The 15,100-nt window shown below is 37.8% G+C and overlaps 1 protein-coding gene across 5 annotated transcripts in view; it reads left to right on the top strand.

Annotated features, from left to right (window-relative positions):
- Window positions 1-15,100, top strand: part of BTG4 (BTG anti-proliferation factor 4) — a 143,361-nt gene that overhangs the window by 99,176 nt on the left and 29,085 nt on the right. For 4 of the 5 annotated variants that reach the window (XM_063636528.1, XM_063636529.1, XM_063636526.1 and 1 more), the window contains 4 exons: window positions 7,268-7,466; window positions 7,929-8,066; window positions 8,654-8,852; window positions 10,784-11,283. In XM_063636528.1, coding sequence (XP_063492598.1) covers window positions 7,294-7,466; window positions 7,929-8,066; window positions 8,654-8,852; window positions 10,784-10,963 — 690 coding nt within the window. In that variant the 5' untranslated portion in view covers window positions 7,268-7,293 and the 3' untranslated portion in view covers window positions 10,964-11,283. Of the gene's footprint in view, window positions 1-7,267; window positions 7,467-7,928; window positions 8,067-8,653; window positions 8,853-10,783; window positions 11,284-12,270; window positions 12,580-14,202; window positions 14,470-15,100 lie in introns of those variants that run through there. The other variant, XM_063636525.1, reaches the window with a different exon arrangement.

Raw genomic sequence — 15,100 nt, 5'->3', positions numbered from 1 at the left:
TATAATGATTTCTTTTCCTTTGGGTAGATACCCAGTAGTGGGATTGCTGGGTCGAATGATAGTTCTATTTTTAGTTATTTGAGATATCTCTATACTGTTTTCCATAGAGGTTGAATTAATTTACATTCCCACCAACAGTGTGTGAGTGTTCCCTTTTCTCTGCATACACACCAACATCTGTTGTTTTTTGACTTTTTAATAAAAGCCATTCTGACTGGAGTGAGATGGTATCTCAATGTGGTTTTAATTTGCGTTTCTCTGATGATTAGTGATGTTGAGCATTTTTTCATATGTTTGTTAGCTGTTTATATTTCTTCTTTTGAGAAATGTCTGTTCATGTTCTTTGCCCCATTTTCAATTGGTTTGTTTTATGTTTGTTGAGTCGTTTGAATTTCTTGTAGATTCTGAATACTAACTCTTTGTTGGAGGTGTAATTTGTAAATGTTTTCTCCCATTCTGTGAGTTGTCTTTTTATCCTATTGATTATTTGTTTTGCTGTGCAGAAACTTTTAGTTTATGTATTATTTCTCTATCTTCATTTTTTATTGCGTTTGTGTTTGGAAACTTCATCATAAATTATTTGCCTAAGCCAATGTCCATAAGAAGTTTTCCTAGGTTTTCTTTTAGGATTTTTATAGTTTCAGTTTTTATAGTTTTACATTTAGGTCTTTAATCCATCTATAGTTAATTTTGTATATGTTAAGAGATGGGGAATTAGTTTCAGTCTTCTGCATATGGCTAGCCAGTTTTTCCAGCATCATTTATTGAATAGGGTGTCTATTTCCCATTGTTTATTTTTGTTGACTTTAATTGAAGATCAATTGGTTGTATATATGTAGCTTTATTTCTAGGTTAGAGAACCCCATACTGTACCATTAATCTCTGGGTTTATTTTTGTACCAGTACCATGTGATTTTAGTTACTATAGCCTTGTAGTATAATTTGAAGTCAGGCAATATAATGCCTCTGACTCTGTTCTTTTTGTTTGGGAGTTCCTTGGCTATTTGGGCTTTTTTTGGTTCCATATGAACTTTGGGATTGTTTTTCCTAATTCTCTGAAAAACAAGGTTGGTAATTTGGTAGGGATTGCATTGAATCTGTAGATTGCTTGGGTAATATGGTTATTTTAACCCTATTAATTCTTCCAATTCATAGCATGGAATGTTTTTCCATTTATTTGTGTCATCTACAATGTCTTTCATCAGTGTTTTGTAGTTCTCCTTGTAGAGATCTTTCACCTCCTTGGTTAAATGTATTCCGAGGTATTTTGCTCTTTTTTGTGGCTATCCTAAGTGGGATTGGATTCTTAATTTGGTTCTCAGCTTCAATGTTACTGTTTATAGAAATGGTACTGATTTTTGTACATTGATTTTGTATCCTGAGACTTTACTGAAGTTGTTAATCAGGCCAAGGAGTCTTCTAGAGGAGTCTTTAGGGTTTTCTAGGTATACAATCATATTGTCAGTGAAGAGAGAAAATTTGACTTCTACTTTTCCAATTCAGATGCCTTTTATTTTTTTCTCTTGCCTGATAGCTGTGGCCAGGACTTCCAGTACTATGTTGAATAGGAGTTATCTTGGTTTCTAACTTGAAACGTTATGTATATATGTATGCATTTTTTGTGGTCTTTCAAATAATGCCACTTACATTGTGAATGCTCAGTAATGCAGATGGAAAATACAAATTAGGAAGAAGCTTGTGGCAGATAAAACACTTGCATAGTATTATTGGCAAAGGAATTTTACTTTGATCAGGCTACACTGAAATTAATTTCTTTTGAGTTCAAATCAACATTGTATGGCTGTAGAATTTCATTAGATAATGTTTTGGGAAATGCAATTTTGTTTCAGCAATTAATGTAACTTCCTTTCATGTGGCTTGACCATAATGGAACTGAGTTTATGTGTGGGTTACAGAATCGGTTCATTGTTTTACAAAATAGTGCTACTTTCTTGCTGTTGTTAAAAAAATACTTTCTGTCAGAAGTGGACTTTTGCTGAAACATCTATACCTTTCCCCTCTTTGGCAATAACATGTATTTGTGAACGGATGGGTGAGCCTAGGGATATAACTTGTAGTTTAGGGAAGGAAGCTAAAGAAATGAAATGGGGTTATAAGACTGGTTATTACATCACAAGTCCAGCAAATTTAATATTCAATTCAGATGATATTTTAAAATTACTTTGTCTATTTTTAAACGTTTATAAGCATAAATATTTTCATTTTATAAGTGAAGTTTAGCTAAAACCAAGAAGACAAATGTAGAACCAGATTTTCGAGTTTTACATTCATCAATGAACTTTGGGGCTTGACTATTCCTTAGCCATCAAGTTGAATTTCCTCGTTTTAAAATGAAGAATGCAGTTCTAGAAACTATTACTTGTACAAGGTCATGTCAGTCATATTCATGTTTTATACCATTTGATTCTCTGTTACAGGCATAATAGGAAATAAAATATGTCTATGTTGCTTCACTGCCTTTCTGTTCTTCATCCTCACTCCAAATGGCCAGAACCTCTTATTTCTTGTTTTCTGTGGTTCTTCACCCAGACATAATCCCCTCACCCAAACAGAACACCATCCTGTTGCTCTACTGTGGATAGCTCATTGGACATTTTCAAAAAGATATCCTTGAAAGACAAGGCTTTAAGCAAGGGAACAAATGTCTTATAATGAGAATTTTAGACATGACACAAGGATAGTGGGAGAGTTGTTCCAATTTCAGCAGTAATTTTCTCTTCTACTTAGCTCTGGGATTGGCTTAGGCCAGACCAGGTTGGTCTTTTTGCTAAATTCTAACATCTTGTCAGTGGACATCACTACTTGGGTATTTAATTGCCATTGAAAGCTCAGTATACCTCAATCTGAATGAATCACCATTTGTTTTATACTGACTCTTCCACTGAACTTCATTCTTTCGATGATAACATTAATCTCTTGGTTACTAGTGTTTGAAACTTGGGGTAAATTTTGAGTATTTAATTTCCCAAACTTTACATCCAATTAGTCACTTGTGTATATATTTGGTTTCCCTCTCTAGATAATAAGCCTCTTGAAAGGAAAGTTGAATTTTGTTTTTACCCCCAGCCCCACTAATACTTAGTGTCTGTGAAGTAGGTGGTCAGTAAATAGTCACTAAGTGAGTGTTAATTAAAACAGAAGGTGTAGTTTTCATTAATGTAAAGGAGGTGATTTAAATAAGGTGTTTCAAGTCATAAACAAGTAACGGAAGGAAATCTTGCATGATGTTTACTTTTTATTTGATTGTTCTTTCCTGAAATCTAAGTACATTGTTATTCTACTGTTCTATTCATAACTTTCAAGGCCTGCCTGGGCCTGTTGCAGAAAATAATGCTAGGAGAGGGTTCAAAACCTCATTAATGTACTTCACCAACTCAAAGTGCAAGGGAACAGTTTGTCATCAGGAAGATGAAGTAATAAAAGAGTTATAAAAACACCTGGCACCATTCTATTATTGTAAATGCAAACTGACCATTTGAAAAGAAAAAAATTTTTGTGTTTGTTAATGCATCTGTTGCCTTTAGTTCAGAAGCAAAATTTCAGCAGTATACAAGGAGTTACCCTAATTTTCAGCTTTGTCCCTTGTAATATAAATTTTAAAAAATAATCTTTGCAAAAGTTACCCTAGCAAATGGCTAGAAAATATGAGAATAAGTGATGCAAATTTGTCCTAATAATCTGTTAAACTTAAGGCATTATTAAGCAATCAAAAGTGTAAAATAAGCTTAAAATCTTCTTCACAGCTGAGGCGGTATCTATCTTAATGATTTCCACATTTGCTGCACATTAGAATTGCTTGGGGAACTTTTAAAAATCCTGATGTGCAGGTTGCACTCTATACCAATTAAGTCAGAATGTCTTGGCCGGGCATGGTGGTTCACACCTGTAATCCTAGCACTTTGAGAGGCCAAGGCAGGAGGGTTCCTTGAGCCCAGGAGTTCAAGACCAGCCTAGGCAACATAGGAAGACCCCATCTCTATTGAAAAAAAAAATGTCTGGGGTAAGGGATAGGAGGCAGACATTGGTATTTTTAAAAGATCTTCAGGTGATTCCAAAGTGCAACCGTTTAGGTACCCCAGCCACTGAGGAAGAGGAATGACAACTACATCATGGACAGTGGAAACAAACAAGATACTATGGAGTTGGAAGATTATTAAGGTCCTACCTTCACATTTGTTTATTTTAATGTGTTCTGGGTACATAGTAGATGTTTAAATATTTACTAAGTTGAATTAAATTAATCTTAATTAAATCTTAAATCATATTCTTAGATATCAAGATGCTCAGCCCTCCATTTCATAGTCTTTTTAAACAGTTTTTAAAAATTGATACATAATAGTTGTATGTACTTTGGGGGTACATATAATATTTTAATACTTGTATACAATATATAATGATCAAATAAGGTGATTGGGATATCCATTACCTCAAACATTTATCTTTGTGTTGAGAACATTAAAAATCTTCTAGCTATTTTGAAATATACAACAATTGTTACCTATAGTTTCTCTACTGTACTAGAATAACTAGAACTAATTTCTTCTATCTATTTTTGTATCCTTAACCAACTTTGATAATCCTTATACTTACATTTCTTATACCTCTCAAGCATCAAAGACATTACAATAGCCAGCACACTACCTAATATATGTATTTCATCTCAGTTCATCACTAGTGAAAGGTTTTTTAAAATTTTTTTGAGACAGGGTCTTTGCTCTGTTGCCCAGGCTGGAGTGCAGTGACACAATCATAGCTCATAGCTTACTGCAGCCTCAAACTTCTGGGCTCAAGTGATCTTCCCACCTCAGCCTTTTGAGTAGCTAGGGCTACAGGTACATGCCACACCAAGCTGACTTTTAAAATTTTTGTAGAGACAGGGGTCTTACTGAGTTGCCCAGGCCGGCCTCAAACTCCTGACCTCAAGTGATCCTTTTGCCTGGGACCAAAGTGTTTGCATTTCAGGCGTGAGGCCCTCTGCCCAGCTCAAGAACAAGTGCTTTAATGTTATCTATTATAATCTTAATTACAATCTTATGAGTTCACTATTGTACCTCCCATTTCACAGGCAGAAAATTAAGTTGCCCAAGGTTACACAGATGGTGAGTCCTAAAGTTGCAATTCACACCCAGGTCTATCCGATCTTAATGCCCATATTTTTGAACTTTGTATTGTGCAGGAATGGAAAGATATGACAAAATGATAGCATTAATGAAAAAGAGTACTTGCAAGTTCAATGTGAGTCTGTGGTGTGATGCCACTGCCAACAAGGTAGAAGCCACCTGAGGTTGTGTTCTGGAATACAGTATTCAGAGGGAGGGAAGCAACAGTCCCATGCTAGTCTTTAGAGGTGGAGCACACCTGGAGCATTGTGTGCAAGCTGGAAAAAAGAGGATTACTCACACACCTGACACTCATTGTGATGTGAGTACCCAGCATGGTGAGCTGCATCTGTAGGAAAAACTCTTAAAAAGCTGAGACTATTTAGGCACCACAAAGAGAAGGCTGAGGGAGGCTGAGTAGCTAGTATTTGAAATGTCATCATGTGGTGGAACATTAGACACGATTGGTGTAGTTCCAGAAGGAAAAACTAGGCTGCACATATAGGAAAATCAGAGGTAGATTTGGCTCCACACAGAAAGGAAGGTCTGGCTGTTATTTGAAGCTTTTTAGAAATGAAATGGACTTCCTTGTAAGACAGTGAATTCCTTTTCACTAAAGAAACCGAATGATCACTAATCCTGAGCGTTAAAGACTTAACGTATGTCAGGTGTGGTGCTTCTTAATGCTTAGTGGGTATTAGAATCACCTGGGGGAGCTTGCTAACTACTGATTACCTTGAGAAGAGTTGCTTCAACAGATCTGAAATAAGGTCCAAGAATCTGAATTTTTAAATTTATTTATTTATTTTTTTTTGAGACGGAGTCTTGCTCTGTCACCCAGTGTGGAGTGCAGTGGTGTGATCTTGGCTCACTGCATCTTCTGCCTCCTGCGTTCAAGCAATTGTCCTGCCTCAGCCTCCTGAGTAGCTGGGACTACAGGTACATGCCACCATGCCTGGATAATTTTTGTATTTTTAGTAGAGACAGGGTTTCACCATGTTGGCCAGGCTGATCTCGAACTCCTGACCTCAGGTGATCCACCTGCCTCGGCCTTCCAAAGTGTTGAGATTATAGGCATGAGCCACCACACCCGGCCAAGAATCTGAATTTTTAACAAGAAACACAGTGAGTCCAGATCATATGGTCACTGACCCACCCTTTGAGAACTGGTGAGGCTAGATTAACTCAGATCTCTTCCACTTATCCTACAAATAAACACTTTAGTAAAAAATGTGTAGTCAACATAACGACTGCTCAAAGTTGTCTTAACAAGTTTTGTAAGAAATCTAAGGCAAAATTCCTTAATATGTTGTCAGCTAAGTTAGAGATGACATCATTGGAATGTACGATATTAGGATATGGAAGGAGAACACTTGATTCTCACTGTGTTATAAAAGATAAGATTATATAGCAAAATAGAAAATATAGATCCAGTCTGAAAATTTTAAACACTTCAAATAGAGAACCCACTCCACTTATGCCAAGGGGCAATCGGATGGAGACCAGATTGGCATATGAAAAAGCTAGATGATCATTTCAATAGGCAGCACCTGTGTAAGGTGAAACACCCATCAGCCTTTAGGGCCCAGGCTTATATAAACTTCAGCCTCAAACTCACGAACAGGTGTGGGTGAGAGTTGGAAACATAAGGGATAGTGCGGTTGGTCTTCTAACTCTCACCCACTTTTCTTGGGTGCTGAAGAGCTTTTGTTGGCAAGTATAATGTGTTTGATTATTCTTAAAGCATGCAACTTGTGAGCCACATTTTGGAATTAGTCTCTCCTGAAATATTTTGCTCTGTGTTAATGTATCTTTAAAAAGTGATGCTTGAGGTAATTACTGTCCCATATCAGGATCTTTTTTAAGTTGTAGTGATGTTTCATTTATTACTTTAGTGCTTTAAAATTTTAAAAAGACTTTTTTTTTTCCCTTTGAAAACCTTTAAAACTGGGCTATTTGAGGAATTGCTGTTCTTGGCTGTTATGTTGATTGATAGTGTTCATGTACTTATCTAGTTTACTAAGGACTTCTTTCTAGCAAATTTTCTCAGTTTTAACTTTAAGGTATGTAAAATTTCCAAATGGCAGTTAAATATTGATAATAAGTTAAACATTTCTATTTCTTCTTGTTTCCTTTTAATGATTCAGACCTCCTTATCTATTTTTCTTGAATCATGAGAGATGAAATTGCAACAACAGTTTTCTTTGTCACAAGACTGGTGAAAAAACATGATAAACTAAGTAAACAGCAAATAGAAGACTTTGCAGAAAAGCTGATGACGATCTTGTTTGAAACCTACAGAAGTCACTGGCACTCTGATTGCCCTTCTAAAGGGCAAGCCTTCAGGTGAGAGATAGTATGTGGGATGGCAAAGGGAAACAATCACCAAGCAACCAGCCAGCTCCTGGGAAAATGGAGTGATCTTGTTTTTTGCATTTAAGTAATGAAAGTTTTATGGGCTCGAGTTCATTTGTTTGAACGTGGAATTGAAAGGAGGAGACATAGTAGATGACACTGTGGCTGGAAACAACAGAGCAAAGCCCCTTATGTGAGGTAGATTAAACAATTTCTAACTAGTGTTTGCCATGAAAGATAACTAATTTTGTGACTTAGTGATGCAACATACATTCTGAGCCACTGTATCAAAAGTTGATGTTGTCTTATTTGTAAGAGTGGAGGGTGGAGGAGGCTGAGGGGAAGGTGGGGATGAGGTGGGAGCTATGTGTATTGGAACAGTATGTGCATAATGTGATTCTCCTGCTAAAATGTCTGTCATCATGTCTTCATTTCTCTTCGCTTTTTAAAAAGGTGCATCAGGATAAACAACAATCAGAATAAAGATCCCATTCTAGAAAGGGCATGTGTGGAAAGTAATGTAGATTTTTCTCACCTGGGTCTTCCGAAGGAGATGACCATATGGGTAGATCCCTTTGAAGTATGCTGTAGGTGAGTAATCTCATAGTTTGTGTGCTGTGTGATATCTGGAAACCTTAAGTGAGACAACTTTACATACCTTCATGAAAGATGATGCCCCAAAGCCTTGAGTTAGCAGCAGGGATACTTCTTGGTTAAGATTTTAGATGCAAACTGCTGTTAGATAATGCAGACTTCTATTCAAAGTGGGTGAGGTGGAAAGCACAATGATTTTGCAAAATATTTGAAATGTGGCTTTAATCACTGCACCTTATTATAAACTATAGATTGGTAGCAGTATCTATTACAAACTGTAGTTGATAACAGATAAGTATTATAGGCAATATCAGAAAGGAAGAAGAGTTATCTACCATGGGACAATTCAGTTCATTAACTGAATCAAAAGAAAATAGTCTTTGTTTTTTTCTGAACAATCAACCAAGATAGCTCTTACAGAAGATCCTCATTTATAACAGTGTAGTAGGTGAAGGTCATAATGTCCTTCAACTTTTTAAGGCAATTTCTTTTAAAATAAGTTAGCATATTTTCTCCAGGAAAGATTGGAGATCTTGTAGGAAGTTGAATCTCTAATCAGTACTTAAATTTCTTTTCCTACTTAGGTATGGTGAGAAAAACCATCCATTTACAGTTGCTTCTTTTAAAGGCAGATGGGAGGAGTGGGAACTATATCAACAAATCAGTTATGCGGTTAGTAGAGCCTCGTCAGACGATTCCTCTGGCACTTCCTGCGATGAAGAAAGTTGTAGCAAGGAACCTCGTGTCATTCCTAAAGTCAGCAATCCGAAGAGTATTTATCAGGTCAAGCGTGTTCCAGTTCTTTTCTATACTTTTTTTCTATCTAATTCTAAAAAGAATGCACTCATTATGAAACAAAGAAGCAAAAAAACATGGAAAGAACAAAACTGTAGATTTTTAAAAGCCAGAATCTTAATATTTTGGCAAAACTTTTTCTGTCTCCTTCACTGCACAATGTATTCCCTACACTTGGCTGAGCTTTTAGGATCCACATAATCTTTTATTGTCCTATTTCTTCATACGGTATTTGAAGACCACAGGTTTTCTTCCACTTAAATTCCTACAGAATCAAAGATTAAGATTAGTGGGCTTTTTTTTTTTTTTTTTTTTTTTTTTTTTTTTTTTTTTTTTTTTTTGTCAATTGAAAATACCATGGCATTTATAGAAAATTTGGATTTAGGAAAGGTCAAAGGCCTATAAATTCTGCTACTAGAGCAGTTTTTCTCAACTATTTTTTTTCTTCTTTTTAAGCCGTAACCCATTCCAAGATATGCATATTTACATTTAAAAAGTTTCATGAAACAGTGCTTATCTTTACTAGGAGCAATGCTCCCAATGCTCCCAATACTTCCAATTAAATTCATTTGATTTCAAGCATCTAAATTGATTTCATGACCCACAATTTGAAAAACACTGATCTAGAGAGAATTCATTAACACTGTATGTATGTATTTGTTTGTATGTTCTCTTAATCGCCTATGTATTAAATGTTAAAGCAATTAAAATTTTAATATTCATTTACCTCCCTTGTAACTTATTATTGGCAGGTATTCTAGGCTGTTGCCACATGGTTGTAATATTTTTTAAAAAGCTGGTAACTTGTATAGTGATGCCTGAATTTTAGGTTGTTTCTTGAGATTTGACTCTCAAGCACAGAACTACTGGGTCACTGAGTATGAACATTTTACTGGTTTTTAATATGCAGCCGAAACACCACATAGAAAGTTGTATTTATTTGTCGTCTCACCAGCTGTATGTAAAAGTGCCCACTTTGCCATTTTTTTCTAGAATTGGCTATTCTCATTTAAAAAACAGATAATTTGATTAACATGATATGCATATGTAATACAGTATTAGTGAAATTAAACATTAAAAATTTCCATGTGCCCAAATATTTTCGCACCTACTGTCCTACAAATTTTCTCTTATTCACCCATTCATTATTTGAAGTTCTAATGTATTATTGTAGGTTCTTTATATGCCAGAATGATTTTAACCCCTTGTCATATTTCTGGCAAATGTTTTGTCCCTAGTTTTTTAAACTATGTGTGTCATTGATAATTTCTTGGAAACAGTGACTTTAAGTAAAACGATGTATGACAAAGCCAATTTTTTCCTCAGTGTTATAACCAAACGATGTTATTCAAAGACCTGCTATATGTCATTTAGCTTAAAATTAGTTTCCAAGAACCTATCGAGGTTGTTGAGGGAGGATTTATGGTATTTGCCCTTAATTCTATTTTTATTTTTAGAAAGGTCTTCTTCCATTTCGGGATCAGACCTGTAATTAGCTATATTCTTTTACAGCAATGTCTTTTCAAAGTGTGATCTGTAAAACATCTGTATCCGTCATCTTAGGTGTTTAAAATGAAGATTTCTAGGCTGTGGCCCCAGAGATCATGAACATGCATCTCTTGGATTGGGCTGGCAGTGGTGAGGTAGGGATGGAAGAGGGACAATTCAAGAATAAACATAAACTTGAATAAGCATATTAAAAAGTTTTTAGTTGAATTAATTTTTTAAAAAGTTACAGTATAAAGTGACTTATGTTCGCGCCAAGTGCTAGAAATTTTTTCAAAGACGGTTATGCACTTTCAATTCTATTCATTTGTGCTCCCTATGCTTTTGAAGTGCCTGACTTTTGAACTATGGGTTCATATTTAGTCCTTACAGCTAGCTTATTAGAGATCTTTATGCTTTTTTTTTTTTTCCAGGTTGAAAACTTGAAACAGCCCTTTCAATCTTGGTTACAAATCCCCCGCAAAAAGAATGTGGTGGACGGCCGTGTTGGCCTCCTGGGAAACACTTACCATGGCTCGCAGAAGCACCCTAAGTGTTACAGGCCTGCTATGCACCGGGTGGACAGGTACCACTGGGTCAACACACACCGATGACGCAGCGACTGGGCATGTGGTGGGCGAGAGCTCAGAGGAGTGCCTTTATTCTCTCTAAAATAAAAATGAATTTAAGGTTGAGAGGCCCATGAAACAAAAAATGACCGTATTAGGGACTAGGGTACACAATGGTAAATCCTCTCATACAGATCATGACTGTTCTTAGCTCTACTTTTAATTCTTATTTAATTTTACATGAAGTTTTATGTAACATTAGTGAATGTACCCAGTAAGGTAACAGAATGAAGATACTGACCTGTAATAAGACTCAATGAATTATGAAAAGTAATGGTGTAAATAAACGTACAGTGTTTTTAATACTTCTTAGTTTGTTGCAAGAAAAACTTTTACAAGTTTATTTTTTGTAAAGAAGGGGTCTCCCTATGTTGCCCAGGCTGGTCACAAACTCCTGAGCTCAAGCAATCCTCCTGTCTCAGCCTCTCAAAGTGTTGGGATTCAGGCCTGAGCCACCGCACCTGGCCACTATTCATTCTTTCTCCCCTCACCCTCTACCACTTGATAGAGGGAAAGTTGATGACTCTGCAGTCCATGTCTCTACAAATTTGATAGCAGTGAGAATTGTTTAGGCTGCTACTTTTTGATGTCTATGGTATGAGGAAATGCCCATTAGGCTGTTGCTGGTGAATTTTATCTTTGCTAGATTTTATAGATTTTAAAATTAGGGAGATTCTACAATCCAGCTTCACTTTATTAGCCAAAAATAGTTTGACTCTTCTGAATTCTGGGTCTCTAGTTGTTAGAAAATTCTCAAAACCTTGTTGACTGGACCCATTCCTACTCATGCTGTTTATTCTCAGCCGGGTCCTTGCTGTTGTTTGGCAGTTCCTGTTAATCTCCACTTAAGCCGTATTGTAGCTGTCTTCCCAATCTCTTTTTACTCCACCTTCCTGTGCTCTCAGCAGGGGACTTGTTCTTTTTGTTTTCTCCTACTTCAAAACTTTATCCCTTCGTTCTCCTCTCTCATCTCCATTTTAAGGCTTTGCTCTTCTCCAGCTGCTTGTATCTTCTCCCTACATCTTGGTTTTCTTGCTGAGTTTCTGCTGTTAGGTGGTTCGGGATCAGGAAGCTGGTAGCATTGGAGCAGTCACAGCTTGGTTCTCTTGTGAGTAGACTTGTGCTTTGGGCCGGTGGCTCTGAATGGATACAAAAAGTTGTGACCTTGAGTCCTAACTCGGATATGACATGCTAGCAGTCATGCTAGTGCTGACGAAGGGGGAGGGGAGCTTGATTCTAGCCTCATTACTTTGGGTGCAGCTCTTAGTAATCATTTTTTCTTTTTTTTCTAGAAATGATGGTTCATTAGGGCACATAGCAGCATTGTTTTGCTGGACAAACTCACCTACCCTTAATGGCATATGAGGTCAAGTTTCTCTGTTGAAAAGTGAGTTTGACCTCTCTTGAAGAGCATTCTACTACAGTGTGGGAGTTGTTGTGAACCTCCCCAGATTTCTCTCAAGGCAACCACAACACTAGTTTACTGGCCCCTCAGCAAACCATCTCCTGGAGGTGGTTGTGATGTTTGCCAGCCTTCATACGTGTGTGGGTGAATTCTGGTCTCCAGGAAATGGGCAGAAACAAGACTACCAGCAATGGGTGTAAGTATTAGGTTTTAGGATGCTGGCATGTATGTGAATGTACTTTAGTTTAATCCTTAAGCATCAAGTTAGAATTTCTGGTAACATTTCATTTTCTCTGCCTCCCTACCTTCTACCCTTGTGCAGGCAATTGTCATTAGTTACCTGATTATTGCAACAGTCTACTAACAACAGTTAACTGTTTCTGGTCTTGTTCCCTAGCCTAAGGTAATCTTTACTCTCCAGTTTAAAATGTTTCAATCAGGAAAATATTCAAATTCTAGAATATGGCTTCTGGTCTTAATGACTTGAGTTCCTGCATATCTTTTCAGCCTAACCTCGACTCTTTTGGACTCTGTTTTGTTTGTTTGTTTATTTGTTTCCTTTAAGACAGAGTCTCACTTTGTTGCCCAGACTGGAGTGCAGTGGCGAGATCTTGGCTCACTGCAACTTCCACCTCCCGGGTTCAAGCGATTCTCGTGCCTCAGCCTCCAGAGTAGCTGGGACTACAGGCGTGTGCCACCATGCCCGGGTAATTTTTGTATTTTTAGTACAGATGGCATTTCACCATTTTGGCCAGGCTGGTCTCAAACTCCTAGCCTCAAGCAATGTGCCCACCTTGGCCTCCCAAAGTGCTGGGATTACCGGGGACTCTGGTATTTGACTTCTTGATTGGGATATTTCTCACCTTGCCTTATTGTTCTCCCTTCCCTCTTGATCTTTGGGTATCACTTGAGATGCTACCTCTTCCAGGAAGACTTCCTGATCCCCAAGTCCAGTTTACAGTCATATGTTAGAGGTTCCTTACAGCATTCTATGTTAGGGGTTCCTTACAGCATTCTGCCCCTAGAAAAGCACTTATCTATTATAATTGTTTCATAGTTATCAGTATCCTCCCAATAGACTGAGTTTTCAGAGTACAGATACCTCATATTCCCATTTAGTGTTGGCATATAGCAGTGTTCAGATTTATAGACTGAATGACTTTATTGGTGATTAAATGCTTGCCTAATATATAATCTGATACACAGCATTAAATAATGCTTGTTGGTTGATCATTCTCTCAGCGGAGTAACAAGTATTGTGTTCTAGGCTGGGCATGGAGAACTAATTGCTGTAAAAATCTGAAGCTGTTTGGTCTTTACATGTACAATTTAGTGGACTAAAAAAAGAAAAATCAACCATATATAATAGTTGCTAGATAAAAAATGCAACATAATATTTGGATATGACAGAAGAATGAGTGATTTTTCAAGAACCTTTACACAGAGGGTTTTATTAATAAAGTGTCCCTTGTAGTTTGCAAGGTTGGTTTAAAAACATTTCTTTCAGCCAACAGAGGTGACACTGTACCGCTGAACCCCATGCTGCTGATGGACACTGCTGGACAATCACAGTGTTCTGATTTGGGTTCAGAGATTGCCTCATAATTCTTGTAGCACAGTACTTGAGATGACCATTATAATTAATTGTTCCAAATTGGTACTCAGGAAGAAGCCAATTCCACGATGTGCTAGGGTTTGGCTCAGAGGCAGCCATCCATGAGCTTATGATCCCTGTGTAATCCTTTAGAGCCTCTCAGGAGGCTCTGAGCAAATTGTTGGGGAAAAAATATAATCAACTATATATTTTTACTGTTGAAAGGGGCCGGGCGGAGACCAAACTACACCGGTCGCGGTCAAGAGATCTTTATTGGAGGTATCGAGCGGCACCACGCAAGGAGAAGGAAGAGAAGAGAGAGAGGGCTGCTGGTGTGCTGGGTTTTATATCCCTTGGGCTTACGTGGATTGGGCTAGGGGCGGGCCCAAGGGAAGGCGGGAGATGCTTCTTTCTGATTGGCCCTCCTTTGGCGGGTTCAGACAGTGCCCAGTCAAGGAGGGGAGAAGAACCTGGAACCAGCCCCATCTTAAGGTACGGCACCATTTTAAGGTACCCCATGTTACCTAACATTCCTCCCTTTTTTTCTTAAATGGGGGAAAATGGGCATCGTGGTTCATCTGGCTGCTTCCTGCTGAGTGGGGGCGCTGTGGGGAGGGGGCACAGGGAGAACTGTCAGGGTTGTGCATGGGGTAATGTTCCTTGTAGGTGTAGATCCTCCAGTGCCGTGAGCCAGTTGAGGGGCAGGGATGGGTTGGCGATGAGCCAGCTGTCGGCGCGGAGATCTTTGAGAAATTTGTGGAATCGGTTGGCGGTTGTCAAGACTGGCTTGGGTTAGCAGGTTGTGAGCCCGTCTGTGGAATCTCTCCCATCCTCGCTGGTGACTAAAAGTTGGTAGTTTCTGAGGAGAAGCTGTTTAAATGTTTGGTTAGATATGGAAGAGAAACTTAATGAGGCAGGGGAGTAGTGTGCAGAAAGCGAGGATACCCATTGGGGGGCCTAAAAAGGGAAGGAGCCAAGCTAAGAGGGGGGTTTTGAGGGTTTCCCAAAGGGAGGGAGTAATGCTAGCATTCATTAGTTTACATTTTATCTGATGTAGGTTTTAATGCTAGTTTCGATTACTTGGGATTCATTAATGTAATAACAGTCCTCCTGTAAGAAGATG

The sequence above is a fragment of the Symphalangus syndactylus genome, chromosome 3, assembly GCF_028878055.3.
Source record: "Symphalangus syndactylus isolate Jambi chromosome 3, NHGRI_mSymSyn1-v2.1_pri, whole genome shotgun sequence".
NCBI classification, from domain to species: Eukaryota; Metazoa; Chordata; class Mammalia; order Primates; family Hylobatidae; genus Symphalangus; species Symphalangus syndactylus.
This window is presented reverse-complemented; position numbering and strand designations above follow the sequence as displayed.